The following is a 16,516-nucleotide window of genomic DNA, read 5'->3' on the forward strand; positions in this document are numbered from 1 at the left end:
TGGCCATGCAACAGCTTTCCTCTGCGGGTGATCCTAATGACCCAAACAAAAACCCCTAGACCCCAACATAGCTACCATGAGTGAAATAAGAAATCCACTGAGATGAAAAAACGCTACTACGAGGTAAATGACAAGACAAATAAGGAGTGAGACCGTTCAACTGAGGATTTAATGATGTTGTAATAAATAAATTAGTAATAAAGCAGTTTTTATGACATCAGAGAAATTGCAAGAAGCCTACTGCACTGCCGTGATTGAGTGTAACACTTCATGACTGCCACCAGGGGTCCAAGACTTGAGGGGCAAGGGGTGCTGGGGCAGGAGGCTGAGGAGACCGAGGAGACCACGGAGTGTGTAAGACAGACCCTTACAATCCCGCAGGGGGGAGAACTGTGTGTGTGTGTGTGTGTGTGTATATGTGTGTATGCAGTGCTGCAGTAAGACTTCTTTACATCCTAGTGGACAGATGAGACTAGAGTTCAGAACCCCCCTTGCCCTTCCCCCACACACACCCACTTATTAAGACATATTACACATTAAAAATTCCTCTAATGTACAGTCAGTGCAGTGTGACCTTTGGGTCCCTCTTTAGCCTGGAGTCTGCATGTGATTCTACAGCTGGCCAATAGGGGGCACGGTCACCACCAGGACAGCAGAAGAGCATATATGAGTGGCCAGAGATGAACTGTAGCCTTAGGTTTAGCTAAAACTTCGTGCCACATTTTTAACTTTAAGGCGCAAATGAATCAATTAAAAATTAGAAGCTAAAAACTCCACTCATGAAAACAAGAAACTTAGCAGCGCTCACAACATCGACATCCACAGAGCAAGTCTGAGGTCACACAGAGCAGGTCAGACAGGAGCATCCACACAGAGACGACCATAGAGACCAGTTGAAGGCCAATAACAACACCTCAGATCCGAGCGGGACCAGCTGAATTACTGATGGGGACCAGCTAATGGGGCGCTAACAGAGAATAGCTAATGGGGCGCTAACAGAGACCAGCTGACAGTCACAGAGGAGCAGTGTCTCGGCACCAGCAAAGTTCAGGCAGCAGTGGTCTGCAGTCAGCAGTCTGCGCTGGTCTGTCGGCCTGGCAGGTGAGGGCAACAGAAGACGTGTGGGCTCCTGCTATGTCACATCCAGAGACCAGTCGTGAGAGGCTGGAGACAAGTGACCAGTGGTGAGAGGTTGGAGACCAATCGACTGAGATCAGGAACTGGTGGTGAAAGGTTGGAGACCAGTGACCGGTGGAGAAAGAGCAGTGGTGAGAGAGCAGAGAGGAGTTGTGAGATAGGAGAGACCAGTGGTAAGAGAGCAGAGAGGAGTGGTGAGAGGAGAGACCAGTGGTGAGAGAGCAGAGAGGAGTGGTGAGAGAGGAGAGACCAGTGGTAAGAGAGCAGAGAGCAGTGGTGAGAGAGGAGAGACCAGTGGTGAGAGAGGAGAGACCAGTGGTAAGAGAGCAGAGACCAGTGGTAAGAGAGCAGAGAGCAGTGGTGAGAGAGGAGAGACCAGTGGTGAGAGAGGAGAGACCAGTGGTAAGAGAGCAGAGAGGAGTGGTGAGAGAGGACAGACCAGTGAGGAGAGAGGAGAGACCACTAGTTGATATCAGACTTAACAGCCATCTGAAGTGACCATTTAGGGTATATGAGACGGAAGCTCATGTAGGCCAAAATGAATCCCATTTCTGAAGAAACAGGATGTCATTAACTGAGTCATCAAGAGGCCAAGCAGAACATCCGTGGGGAGGGATAGAACGAGGCGGGGCTAAAGGTGAGTGTACGAGTGACAGCGGCCTGCACCAGTCCTGATCTGATGTGAGCTGGCTGGGCCTATTGGAGCTTGGTCTTGAGGCGGCTCTGGAAGGCCACAGGCAGCAGTGAGAGCACCGCCAGCAGCCCCAGCACGGCCAGAGAGCTCCAGCTCACCGCCTCGCCTGCCGTCGTCATCGCGTACAGCGTCGTCCCCGCCTTTATCGCCACGAATGACGGAGGAGCCACACCTGCAAAACACACGCAAACAAGTACACGTCAACACACACACAGATACATGTACACACACACACAAACACGTACACATCAACAGACACACACACACACACACACACACACACACACACACAGTACATGTACACATCAACACTGTGACGTCCACCTGTGCCCCTTCAGGATTCAGCCCAGCCAGTGCATGGGCAGAGGCAGGACCTGAGCCTAAGAGCATTATTGTCTGCACCTGTATTTAGGGTGGGGCTATAAAAGGGGTTTTCTCTCTCTATCATTTGGCACTTTTCGGTTCTTGGAGACACTTCTTTTTGGCACTTGTAGGCACTATTTTGGTATTCTCCTTCACACGGGCTCTTGGACTCCTTTCTCAATCTGTCCCCCTTCCTATTTCTTAAGCTCTCATTTCTTATTCATTTACCTAACAAACTGATGTCTTCACTCACTACATTCATGCACGACATTGAACATTACCTTGTCATACCCCTATTTGATTCATTCTTGATTTTGATACAAATAAATTCTTATTTTTATATTTGAACTACTTTGTGTCGTCTCCCTTATTATGTAATGGTACCCTAACGAGTCTGCCGTTACAACACACACAAGTTCATGTACACATCAACACACACACACACGTACATGTACACATCAACACACAGACACACACACACACACAAGTACATGTACACATCAACACACACAAGGTCATGTACACATCAACACACACACACACACACACACACACACACACACACACGTACATCACATCCAACACACACACAAGTACATTTTCTATTTCACGGTAGCTTTAAAAAAATCTAAGCAAAAAAAGTCAAACAAAAAACTGTACAAATATGACTATCTACGAAGTTTCCGCCATTTTTTTTTCAGTATTGCTTTGCGACACCCACCAACCGCAGAGAACTATTAAGGTGGGCACGCAGTGGCGCAGTCGTAGACCGATTTCAACCTTTACGGCTCAACAAAGACTGGTGAAGAATAACTAGTAGGAATAATAACTAGTAGAGACTAATGAAGAATAACTAGTAAGAATAAAAACAAGTAGACTAATGAAGAATAACTAGTAACAATAAAAACTAGTAGAGACTAATAAACAATTACTACCGTATTTTACGCACTATAGGGCGCACTGGATTATAAGGCGCACTGTCAATGAATAGTCTATTTTCGATATTTGTCCATATATAAAGCACACCGAGCTATAAGGCGCATAAAGCGAAAACACATAGAAACACATAGTAGCTAGCTAGCCACGCTGCTAATAAGTATAACGTTAGCATGCTGATATGCTTTCACACTTCCCCCTCCTTTAGGCAGAGGTAGCCTACTGTTTGTCTCCAGGCTTGTCTTTCACTGCCGTTTTATGTAAGGTCAGCCATTCTAAATAGGTTCTACACGTGAAATACATCCATATTTAATGGATAGAGAGCAACGCTACCAGCATTACTCCATAGCAAATTACTATGCTTACAGGGCATTGTCCTAGCGTAGCTGCTAGGTCAGTTATCTGACAGTGTCAAACATCGGCAATGCTGTTAAACAATCAAAATGCTAAGTTTAATAATGGTTTAACAATCGATGTGCTCATTTAAGTAGCTAATGGATTAAAATGACAACGTGAACGTTTGGCAAAAACACACGCAGTCAGATAATTAACACCATAACGATAGCTGTCTAGCTAGCTAGCGAATAGCTAACGTTAGCTAGTTTAAACCAGAGATAACTTGCCTAAGCCTAGCATAACATCAGTGGTGAAAGAAAGACGGTACTCACAATGACAAAAATATGCATAATGAGTTTGCCTATGACCATGTAGGCTTAGTTTATTACTTTAGCAGAGGAAAATTCAAACCTAACAAGTTCCATTTGGTAGACCCAGAGGTAAACTGTCCCCCGCGCCCCTTGTCATTTCAAGCTAGGTGTAGAGAAGGCACTTCCAACACCGAGTCACCAGCAAATAGACCAGCAGTGGTCAGAAGCAATGTACTGTTCGAGGTTTTATATAAAATACGGTAGCCGTAATACTGCAAACGGCGCGGCTTTGTAGTGTACCAAGTCGTACTAAAACATTTTGACAGAGCGCAACCAGAATTAATCCATATATAAGGCTCTCCGGATTATAAGGCACACTGTCGTTTTTTTGATAAAATTAAAGGCTTTTAAGTGCGCCTTATAGTCCGGAAAATATGGTAGTAAGAATAATAACTAGTAGAGACTAATGAAGAATAGCTAGGAGGATAATACTCTAGGGAGAGTTTGCTAATCTTTTATTCTTTTTTTTTTTCTAAATGTGGACTCAATATGATTGTCACAGTCACCCAAACATGGTGTGCCCTCATCATTGGTTCACATAAATACGCTCTCATCCAGTGACGGATGCGGAAGTTTCTGACATCTAGCCATAACGTTTCAGACTTCTAGCCATAACGTTTTAGACATCTAGCCATAACGTTTCAGACATCTAGCCATAACGTTTCAGACTTCTAGTCTAGTCACAACCTGACACACACACACACACACACACACATCAGCTTCAGTAGTCACTCCCCCCTTACCCAGGAAGGTGCCTAGGAAGAAGACGCCGAGAGGCACGTTGATGACTGGCGAGGTGATGTTGATGAACCAGTTTGGCAGGAAGGGCGTGATGCGCAGGAAGATGATGTAATTGATGAGATGCTCTCTGTGCCCGTCAACCTGCCGCCGGATGGGTCGCCAGGGAAACCAAACAAACAAGACTAATGTAACATCACATATCATAGAGGCCCTTTATACTAAAACACTAATGTAACATCACATATGACAGGGGCCCTTTATCTAAAACACTAATGTAACATCACATATCATAGGGGCCCTTTATCTAAAACACTAATGTAACATCACATATCACAGGGGCCCTTTATTTAAAACACTAATGTATCATCACATATCATAGGGGCCCTTAATAGTAAAACACTAATGTAACATCACATATCACAGGGGCCCTTTATCTAAAACACTAATGTAACATCACATATCATAGGGGCCCTTTATACTAAAACACTAATGTATCATCACATATCACAGGGGCCCTTTATCTAAAACACTAATGTAACATTACAGGGGCCCTTTATACTAAAAACCTAATGTAACATCACAGGGCCCTCTAGTTCTCAGTTGCTATGGGTTGCCCCTCACACCTATAAGAAGGCAGCATGTCAGCGTCAGCACTCCATACCTGCTGGGACCACTTCTGGACCCGCTCCGTCAGGTACCTGTGCACCACTGGACGACCCACCAGGTAAGACAGCAGGTAACAGAAGGAGGCACCTAGACCTGAACACTGGGAGGACAGGAGGATGATGAGTAGGAGGAGGAGGGGTAGAAGGAGGACAGGAGGATGAGGAGGAGGACAGGAGAAGGAGGAGGGCAAGGAGGAGGAGGAGAGAAGGAGGGGAGGGGGAAGACATAGGGAGGGGGAGGGGCCAAAATAGGGGGAGGGGCCAATACATGTGAAAACCACATTGAAGCACGTTTTCTTATATGCAATATGCACAAAGAAGATATTTTTTCACATTCTAATGTAGTGATGACATCTAGCTTTTTACAAATTTCGCAGCACTGGTCATGCCTGACCAGAATTCTGTAACCTGCTAAAGAAGCTTTTTATCGCTATAAAGTAATGGGCGGTGTTTGTGTGTGAGTGCGTGTGTATGTGTGTGTGTGTGAGTGCATGCTTATCTAGACATTTCTCAGAGGGGTTGTATGTGAACTACATTACCCAGAGGGGCTGCATGTGAGAACGCAAATGTGTGAGTAGAGCAGCTCACTGAGCCCATGTGTGTGTAGAGCAGCATCACTGAGCCCATGTGTGAGTAGAGCAGCTCACTGAGCCCCTGTGTGTGTAGAGCATCACTGAGCCCATGTGTGTGTAGAGCAGCTCACTGAGCCCCTGTGTGTGTAGAGCATCACTGAGCCCCTGTGTGTGTAGAGCAGCATCACTGAGCCCATGTGTGAGTAGAGCAGCTCACTGAGCCCCTGTGTGTGTAGAGCATCACTGAGCCCCTGTGTGTGTAGAGCATCACTGAGCCCATGTGTGTGTAGAGCAGCTCACTGAGCCCCTGTGTGTGTAGAGCAGCTCACTGAGCCCCTGTGTGTGTAGAGCATCACTGAGCCCATGTGTGAGTAGAGCATCACTGAGCCCATGTGTGTGTAGAGCAGCTCACTGAGCCCCTGTGTGTGTAGAGCATCACTGAGCCCATGTGTGAGTAGAGCATCACTGAGCCCCTGTGTGTGTAGAGCATCACTGAGCCCATGTGTGTGTAGAGCAGCTCACTGAGCCCCTGTGTGTGTAGAGCATCACTGAGCCCCTGTGTGTGTAGAGCATCACTGAGCCCATGTGTGAGTAGAGCATCACTGAGCCCATGTGTGTGTAGAGCAGCTCACTGAGCCCCTGTGTGTGTAGAGCATCACTGAGCCCATGTGTGAGTAGAGCAGCTCACTGAGCCCCTGTGTGTGTAGAGCATCACTGAGCCCATGTGTGTGTAGAGCAGCTCACTGAGCCCCTGTGTGTAGAGCATCACTGAGCCCCTGTGTGTGTAGAGCATCACTGAGCCCATGTGTGAGTAGAGCATCACTGAGCCCCTGTGTGTGTAGAGCAGCTCACTGAGCCCCTGTGTGTGTAGAGCATCACTGAGCCCCTGTGTGTGTAGAGCATCACTGAGCCCATGTGTGTGTAGAGCAGCTCACTGAGCCCCTGTGTGTGTAGAGCAGCTCACTGAGCCCCTGTGTGTGTAGAGCATCACTGAGCCCATGTGTGAGTAGAGCATCACTGAGCCCATGTGTGTGTAGAGCAGCTCACTGAGCCCCTGTGTGTGTAGAGCATCACTGAGCCCATGTGTGAGTAGAGCATCACTGAGCCCCTGTGTGTGTAGAGCATCACTGAGCCCATGTGTGTGTAGAGCAGCTCACTGAGCCCATGTGTGAGTAGAGCATCACTGAGCCCATGTGTGAGTAGAGCAGCTCACTGAGCCCATGTGTGTGTAGAGCAGCTCACTGAGCCCATGTGTGTGTAGAGCATCACTGAGCCCATGTGTGTGTAGAGCATCACTGAGCCCATGTGTAAGTAGAGCATCACTGAGCCCATGTGTGTGTAGAGCATCACTGAGCCCATGTGTAAGTAGAGCATCACTGAGCCCATGTGTGTGTAGAGCATCACTGAGTCATGTGTGTGTAGAGCAGCTCACTGAGCCCATGTGTGAGTAGAGCATCACTGAGCCCATGTGTGTGTAGAGCAGCTCACTGAGCCTCACCTCATGCCTTATGTCAAGAAAGCGCTACAGCCATAACTATCTGGATGGCAACTAGCTCCAAAGTGGCGTATTGGGGAGGGTTGGGTTCAGGGTTAAACTCTTACCAGGCACACGAGAAAGAGCGCCAGAGGAAAGGGGTACAGGTACCCCGACAGGATGCTGAGGAAGATGGAGCCTGGGATGGCGAAGGTCTGGAGGCTGAGGACCAGTAGTCAAGGCAACAGAACAGGGTCAGAGGTAATGAAGGATTACCACTATCTAGCGTTCAAGTGTTCTCGCACGCACACACAAACCCACGCACACTAGAGATGCGCGGATGGGCTACTATTTCATCTGCATCACAAAACGCATGATCCGTCCGCTATCCATCCGCAACAATTTTTTTGACCAATTTTCAAAACCGCACCCGCCCGCCATCCGCCTGTTGTTTTTAGGTATAGGCACTGCTGACGCGAGGCTAGAAAGTTCTTGCCTGTTCTTGAAAGGAGACTGATCCAATGCCGCAAAGATATTTAAAGGATAAAGTCCCTAGTATAAAAGCCTATTGGCTATGTTGTAGCCTATCCCCAGAATATTATCAGTGAAGTGACGTCTGTCTCCGATCGATGCACAGGGAGAAACTTTAAAATAGCCAAGCACATCGGCAAACCTGACCTTACCATAGGCTAGTAGGCCTACACTTTTTTATCATTGTAATAAAACGCAATTTGGTACACCATTTTAATATGGTAATATAGCCTACTGTTTTTTTTTTTTTTTTGCAAAATGAAAGAAAGACTATTAAGGAAACGGCGACACGAGTCTATTAATTCCGAAATTTCACCGCATTGTAGGCTTTATAGCCTACTGTAACAACCCCAACAATTGCCTGCTTGCCTTGCAAATCAAAGTTTTACGACTATTTTTCTTACCTTCTTTCTTAGCTGGTGATGTTACTGAGCTAGAAGTTTAACTTGTTCTGAACATCTCGCGCTGCCAATGCCCAATGTCACTTCTGAGTCAAATCACTCCATCATCTCTTTGAAATTCCTTATTCCACGAGTGGTAGGCTACAATGACTGGCTGTTTTAAAGTAAAACTAACAGCCTAACGAAACTAAATAACCCAGGCAGTTTCATCTACGACACGTTAAGGCTTCTTATAATACTGACAGCTGACTCATAGCTTGCAGGTTTGTGGCGCTGCAAGGAGACGCGACATGAGAGGGATCATCACTTAATTTAAACCTTTTTTGCTTCCTTTGCTTGCTTTGTATAAATACACGGAACTAGGCCAAATTTACTGCCTGATGAAAATTGGATTATTTCAAAATGTGCTTGGATGTAGGTAACGACATTTAACAATGTGTAGATAATTTGAATTTCGTTGGGTAAACCGCCACCCGCCCGAATTTAATTAAAATATTATTTTTTGTCACGTCATCCGCCCGATCCGCGGTTTAACCGCGGAGTCTGCGGGTTCGACCGCCAACCGCGCATCTCTAACGCACAGACGCACCCATGCACACACGCACACCTCTGAACAAACGGTTTCGGTGTGTAAAATCAATTTCCCCAGGTTTTCATGTCTATTTAATGTAGGATAGGAGTAAGACACTAGCAAAACGTGTTAACAATAGGATCCGTGATTGTCATTGTCAACACCTTTCCTTCAGTGCTCTCTCATCACCCCCCAATTCTTCTACTCCTAGTGAAATCATTCAGTTGATATACGTTTGCCTGATTGCCAGGGTTAGGGTTCGGGTGGCCTGGGTTGCTGTATGACCCTGACCCTGACCCTAATCCTGGGTGCTGTGCTGTACGACCCCGACCCGACCCGACCCTGACCTGACCCTAACCCCGGGTGCTGTACGACTGGGTTTGGCTGGGTGACTTGGATGTTCTGCTGGGTTGGCTCAGGTTGTGAGCCCTTTTGGCTGTTCTGCTGGGTTGGATTGGGTCAGGTCGTGAGCCCATTTGGCTGTTCTGTAAGGATACAACACGTATGTGGTGAAGTAGGCGAGCAGCACCTGGGAATAGTACGTGTCCTTGTATTTGGACAGCACGGTCCCCAGGGCCTTAGCGTCCTCCATGTCTTTGGGGATCTTCATCTTCTCCATCTCATCCCTGAAAGAGAAACTCGTCAGCTGCTGCCAAACCAACTCCCCCACTATCCCAATTTCCACAGTCACGACTGGCTCCACCACATGTCTGAGTAAAATCCTTCACACCTATCGACCTCCCTGAACTCACTTCAGATGTCCCCCCTCTATACTCACTAAACTGTTCTACAAAGAGTACTTATAATAGTGACCTTATGAGGACACTGCATACCCACTAAGCTGTTCTACCACCAGTACTTATAATAATGACTTTATGAGGACAATGTATACCAAACTGTTCTACAACCAGTACTTATAATAGTGACCTTATGAGGACACTGTATACCCACTAAACTGTTATACAACCAACAGCTTGAATGCTATCACTCTCCATTCTTTTCCATGATCAATCGTGTATGTGTCCTTGAGCGAATATATGCCACATGTATGGCGATATGTTGAATGTATGAAGTCATCCGTTTCTGAGAGATTCTCTCTTCCTTTTCCCTTCCGCCCCCCACTCAATCGCTCCACCTGGCTAAGCGCAAGCAATCTTATATAATACATAATAAATATATAATAATCAAACACCTTTGGCAAATGATGCATAAGCCAGAAGCCTGTGGCTATGAGACATCAGCGCAAAACTCAAATTTCAATGACTTTCAATTAGTTGTGCATGATATGAGTTAGTTACCGATTGTGTGGCCATTCTTTAGTGTGATCATCATTACCTGACAAAAACATCAACATACTTTTGGACCATCAATCAGCTTGGAAAAAATGACTTGTTGCCTGACGGCAACTGGTAGGTACTCACGCACTGAGTTCTGGAAAGTTCCGGTAGACCAGGTACATGACGGAAGCAGCGCACGCAAAGATGCCTAGCAGGATTAGCAGCGACCGGCGGGCCGAGCCCGACCCTGCATATGAAGATCCTAAAGATGAACACACACACAGAGTCATATCACTGACACCTGCTGCACTTGCATGACGTATTACGCTTTGAGTAGAAATCATTAGCTAGTTGCATCATTTGCTGTTGCACGAAAAAGTGGAGTATTTTTTTCCGGCTGAAAAGGGTTCATTCGAGTTCTGCACTCTGCGAACAGCTACATACCGACATACAATAACACACAGTATCGCGCAGTGCGATTCTTCCAATAAGTCGCGATTCTTCCAATAAGTCGCTGTTATACCACAATACAAATATGACTGGATAATACGAGTGGAACAGTAAGTCAAACGGTCGAGGAAAGTTTGGAAATCAGTGACTCGTTACCTGAAATGACCTTTGCTCGAGTAACAGGTAGGCTAGTTGAGGACACTAGCTGACTTCACCAAAGCCCAATGCTTGTCAATTCAAGAGTTCCCTTAGCAACAGTTAGCAAGTTACACATTCAGCAAAGTCACAATTTAGAGCTAAATTCCGCCGCCTGCCACCCCCGCAACTCTTCCGTTCCGTTACGTTCCGTTTATGCCAAGTGATTTTAGACAAGAAGCTACTGTGACTGAGAGGGCTAAGTATTCTAGCCAAGTTAAACGTTCACAACTTAAATTCTTACGCTTTTTTAACCCATGGCCTCGTCACAACATGTTGTCCATAAGCCTATATTCCTCTTAAGGCTATGCCGTTTCAATAGACCAATTAGCAACCTGGTATTGCTGTGGCATCATCCCAATATCGAAAGACAGCAGGCGAACACAATTGACAAAGCTAGTTTAGCAACTAGCGTTAGCTGGTGAGGTCCCGAGATTTACTCCAAACCCTCTATCGTTAACTACCTTTAACTGTCAAAGTTTCCGTCGGCTTTTGTTCGGCTTCAACCAACGGAGCGGCGTCTGCCTCCCGTGTGGCGCCTATTTTCTTGGTCATTCTGTTGTGAAACTGAACAGAATTGTCGGTAAACGGCTGACAGGAGCGGGGCAGCCCGGCAGAAGCAGATTAACTGGCACTGAGGCCCCGGCTATTCCTTCCTGATTGGTACATCGGGGATGCATGATCTTTGACCTTTTCCCAGATTGACACCAGCCCGCGCCTTGTGTGAAAATTCTTTAGCGCCCTGGAGTGCACGTGGTGTAATCCGGTTATGCAGAATGTGTTCCGCGAAGTCCTTTTCTTGTGAGACGATTTCCTTGAACCACTTGACATTGCAATGAAAACTATTATATATTGCAAATGCATGATTCAGCAGCAGCCAGAACACGACAGATGTTTGTGTCCACCTGTAATGTAATCCGTAAAAGAGAATGGAAGGCCAGAGGACCACTGGCTGGCCTCTGGCCTTTTGCTCATCGGTTTATGGTTACTGGACAAATGGCCCATCTTTTAGCCACTTTCTTAAAAAAACTTGTTTTTTTCTTAATTTAATTGTACTTCTAGCACCATGAACTTCATCTGTTTAGCAGGCTATGCCAAGGACATGATATAGAAATTTCAGGAATTGTTAACATTATATGGGTTTTCATAGGAATGGTGCTGGAAGGGAGCTCCAATGGTCCAATATTTAAAAACAAAATTCGATAGTCAATTTGGAGGCTATCTGGCTGAAGCTAACCCTCCAAAGAGAGAGAGAGGCTGTCACCCTGATCCATTTTCTTTTCTTACTCCCATCCTTCGAAATGTGTGAGTTGTGTTGTGCACATTATCTACTACAGTGAGGCAAGCAACTAACAGAATGGTTAAGCCTAATTTATTGTCGTCCATTTACGGAGACACGGACTCACGGAGAGCCCTCTCTATCGTGGTAAACCCTCTCTGAGCCTCTTTCCGTGGCCTGACGTACACCTCCCAATTTTTTTAACTATCCGTCTCCGTCAATCCAACAATACATCTCTGTTTATCTTGTGGGTTGTAGTATGCCAACATTAGATAGATGGCTCAGACACCTTGCAAATCCCCTCAGATGTACTTTTCAGTTACAATAACAGGCTTTTTAGTATTGCACAGTGTCTATTTCTCGAAGCAATTGAAGCAAAAAAGAGAGAAACAAACAACTTTTATATACAAGTTCGACCATATACTGAGTTTGGTCCGCCGGAATCTTTAAAAACAGAAAAATGCTTTGCAACACCCACAACCTTCGGAGAACCATATAAACAAGTCCGTTGAGGCAACTGCGTGGCTACGGAGTAATGGAGTCGTAGAAGTATACATTGGCCTTTAGTGTTAGCCACTATGTGCGGCAGACAGAAGGGTTAGCGTTAGCCACTGTGTGTGGAATACAGAAGGGTTAGCGTTAGCCACTGTAAGGGGCTGACAGAAGGGTGAGTGTTTGACTTAAGTTTTCAGCACTTCATTTGGACCTCACACATGATCCCAAACTAAAAAACTGCTTTTTTCCACCACTGATAGGCTCATAATGTAATTATAAATGTCTGAGTACACAGACTACTTTACCGTCATTTCTAAACAACAGAAACTGAAACTGAAACTGAAACTACACCTGCAGAAAATGTAGAAACTCTCATTTTGTAATTTTTTTTTTAGTTATTGAGGTAAACAGACACAGGTCTATCTCTGTAGGGATCTTTTCCATGTTATCAGCAGGTACAATAACCTTGTAAGCTGACAAGTGGTTCACTTTCTCCGTCTTCCATGACAGCCTTTTTTCTGTGGAAATATTGTGGTAAGAACAGATAATTGCAATTGTGGAAAATCCTACAATATGCTTGAATTGGTGAAAACACAGGATAGCAAGCTCTTGGAGGGACTGGCTAGTGATAACCCCTGTCCTGTCCCTGAGTGTGTATCACCTGTCCTGTTTCTGAAACCAGGAAGAGATCAAATGCTTACCTGTCCCAGAGGTTGAATCGGGGCTAAGTTTAGAACAGGGGTCTCAAACTCAGGTCCGCGGGCCAGTTCCGGCCCCCCAAGCAGTTTTTCCATTGTTCCATTGATTTAAAAAAAAAAAAAAAATAGAAAAGTTCCATTGATTTACAAGGGCCACCCCAACGTGTACCGTAAAAATCTGGCCGCCCAATGACCACACTTGACGCTCATCGGCCCCCGGGTAATTTGAGTTTGAGACCTATGGTTTAGAACATCAGACAGGGAACTGTAGGCCTAAGGTTGTGGGCAACGAATGAGTTAGAAGCACAGATTACTAATCCTAACCTTAACCCAGATTGCTAAATGAGCTTCCTGGCTGGAGTTTAATATTTCACAAACATGGCCCTCCATTTGACTTCCTCATTCATTTAAAAAACCTAGCCACACAGCATGCAAACTAGAGTTAGGGGCTAGGGTAAGGGGTCAGAGGTTATGCTTAGGGTTAGAGTACTGATGTACCTTGATGCCAACACCCCCCACCCTTGCATTTTGCACAAGTCTTGATTTGTCTTGTTTTTGAAGGTTGGTCAAAAAAAACGTCAAAATCAGGGCTGGGGAACAGTGTCAGATGAAAAACAAAAGAAAAGTGAATTTCAAGGTATTTTAAGAGCTTGTTGTTTAATGTAATGTACTGATTATTTAAACACTTAGGTGGCTATGGGCTATTGATTTACATCATGTCGACATTCTAACGATTGATATGGATAGGATCGGTCAAATGTCTTCACCCCAAATGCATACCCCAGCATAAAGCAGAACGACCTCAGATTGGATAGCATACCGCTCTGGCAGTCCTACTTATAAAACTACAACTCCTATAGCGCTTCTCAGTGAAAGCGGAAGTTGAGAGAGAGATTGGCGCTGAACTATCCGGGCATCTTATTCCTTCTTCCTTTCGCGCCGGTAGCAGGAGAACCGCGCGTCCATGTGCGCATTGCCTAGGATTGCAAAGCTCTTGTAACAGTTAACCTGCTGAATCCGATCCACAGCACAGCCTTTGATATGGATCCTAACGCCTTGATCGAGGCCCTTCGGGGCACTATGGACCCGAATCTCCGGGAAGCCGCGGAGAGGCAGCTGAATGAGGTAAAGTCGCGAGATGGTGGCCCGTGCTAAAAGCAGGCCTCCAGTTCCACAGCAGGACAGCATGGAGCCTAGATTCGCGTTATTGGCGCAGCTTCAACCAAATGTCAAGCGTTAACTTCCCCATACACACTTCATAATAATCAACAGATATTTCAATTAGCATTTATTTGCATTTGATGCTATATCTTTTGGACTAGCATATGAAAAGTCAGTCCATGTCAGCTACGACTCCGTTCTCCCCTTAACCCATGTTAGCTTGTCAGCTACTGTTGTTAAACGTGGATTTAGCATTTGCTACGTAGTTAGCTTGATACGTAGCAGGAAAACCGACATCCAGCCAACTGAAGTCGCTCATCCAACTGAATGCCGTAATATTATCATTACGTTTACCATCAGATCGCAACTCTGCGCTAACGGTCTTGTCATTTCACGGTTTGATGGTGATACGATTATAAACAGAATGTCTCTACTGACTGTTACATCACGCTAGCCTAGCTCACGAAAGGGCTAATGTTAGCCAGAGGTTTGCCTGCCACAAACGCGAGACAAGTTAGCTGACCGCTGTCTTCACGTGTCATGTGCCTAATGCGGTAATGTTAATGTTTGTCACACACTGGCCGTCTTGAATGTAGCTAGCCGCAGGAGCTCGTTTATTTTCTTTTGCACTGTAGTTAGCGATGTAGTTGGTAATGAGCGTCGTCTGGAAATCATATCTGGGCAGAGCACCTACCCAGTTTACATCTTGTTTGTCTACACAGCCAACTGTTAACTAGCTACAATGACGTTTAACGCAAAGCTAGCTACACTAGCCTGGTAGCCAATAATGGCACATAGAAAAAAAACACGATAATGGCAGAGGAATTCAACTGGACCACTCGCATGGACAGGGCCATAAGGGTGTATATGTGAGAACGTAGATTGAACCAGGCGCTACCGTCTCAAATATTTGGTCTTTCCGGTAGGATGATGCGGTGTATTAGTCAGCTAGTGTAGATATCCGTCATGCGCGTGTCAAGTTTAGGGGGAATTCGGTGAGACGGGGGGCGCTTTGATCGCCCTCTGACCTTTTGAGATGGACGTCATGGGATGCAGAGCGCTCAATTTTAAAAGTGCTACTGGTGTGAAATGATGTATTTTGTAGTCCCAATGCAGTAAATGCTTATTTAACTGTGATGCGTCGTTGGTTTCGTTTGTTTTCACGGTCACTTGAAAATATGCATAGAACGAATTTGTCAAACAATAACAGAGAATGTGGTGGGAGATGACCAATATTCAATGGAATGACGTCAGACTTATGTCATTTCTCAATAAATCCTTTCTAATGAACCTCTAAGTTGAAGTTAATGTACATGACGCCTAATTGTCATGGGAGTCTGATTGTGAGTTCTGGTGTGTGTGTGTGTGTGTAGTTCCGATGTTGTGATGGATTGGTGTGACAGGGGAGTTCAGGTGTGGATGTGAGTGAGGTGAATCATGTCATGTGGTGAAAAACTGCACTTACCCTTCCTCTAAGTGACGTGATGTTCCATTAGAATACAAGCTCCCATTATGTGTGTGTGTATATTAAGTCCCATTATGGCAACTTGTGTTGAGCTTCATGAAGACGACAAGGCATGAGTTGGGGCTCCACAGTGCATCATATGTTGGACGCAAGGCCCCCATGTTACTGTTGCCAACCCAGGGCCCCTAGATTGGCTATGATATGATACATAAATATCTGCTTATCCTGTGGTTCAGTCAAGTGAAATTGTGTGCACAGACACTCACTCACTCACTCACTCACTCGGAGAGAGGGAGAAAGAAAGAGACAGACAGACAGACAGACAGAGAGACAGAGTCTCTCTCTGCAGTCTGAAGTAGCCTACATGCTGTTAGATGGAGCAGCAGTAATATAAAGAATGCCCTCTTCTGCTGCAGGCTTTGAGTTGCACTGATGTGTGTGTGTGGTGTGTGTATGTGTGTATATCACTGAGCTGTTGTAACCCTTGGCCAACATCTGAACCAGGGTGGCTGATGAGGTATGTGTGTGCGCCTGTGTCGGTTCGTGTCATCAGATCTTGTGTGTTCTCTCTCCCCAGGGTCACACACAAGTGAACTTCGTGTCCACGCTGCTCCAGGTCACCATGTCAGACCAGCTGGACCTTCCCGTCAGACAAGCAGGTGACTCACACGTTCCATCTTCCTCACCATACACACACACTCTCT

At 45.8% G+C, this 16,516-nt stretch overlaps 2 protein-coding genes across 3 annotated transcripts in view; one reads left to right on the forward strand and one right to left on the reverse strand.

Annotated features, from left to right (window-relative positions):
* Positions 1 to 175: 175 nt before the first annotated feature.
* On the reverse strand, positions 176 to 11,332 carry tmem41b (transmembrane protein 41B). Its single transcript, XM_080840393.1, has 7 exons — positions 11,179 to 11,332; positions 10,214 to 10,331; positions 9,290 to 9,418; positions 7,418 to 7,511; positions 5,240 to 5,344; positions 4,581 to 4,719; positions 176 to 2,003 (listed from the first exon to the last, which is right to left on the reverse strand). The coding sequence occupies exons 1-7, from the start codon at positions 11,267 to 11,269 to the stop codon at positions 1,834 to 1,836; spliced, it is 846 nt and encodes a 281-aa protein (XP_080696519.1). The 5' UTR covers positions 11,270 to 11,332; the 3' UTR covers positions 176 to 1,833.
* Positions 11,333 to 14,130: 2,798 nt separating this feature from the next.
* The window catches only part of ipo7 (importin 7), a 28,233-nt gene continuing 25,847 nt past the window's right edge, over positions 14,131 to 16,516 (forward strand). For both annotated transcript variants that reach the window (XM_080840320.1, XM_080840321.1), the window contains exons 1-2: positions 14,131 to 14,311; positions 16,390 to 16,471. In XM_080840320.1, the coding sequence (XP_080696446.1) occupies positions 14,228 to 14,311; positions 16,390 to 16,471 (166 nt within the window). In that variant the 5' untranslated portion in view covers positions 14,131 to 14,227. The remainder of the gene's footprint in view (positions 14,312 to 16,389; positions 16,472 to 16,516) is intronic.

Source organism: Sprattus sprattus, assembly GCF_963457725.1.
Source record: "Sprattus sprattus genome assembly, chromosome: 6".
Classification (NCBI taxonomy): domain Eukaryota; kingdom Metazoa; phylum Chordata; class Actinopteri; order Clupeiformes; family Clupeidae; genus Sprattus; species Sprattus sprattus.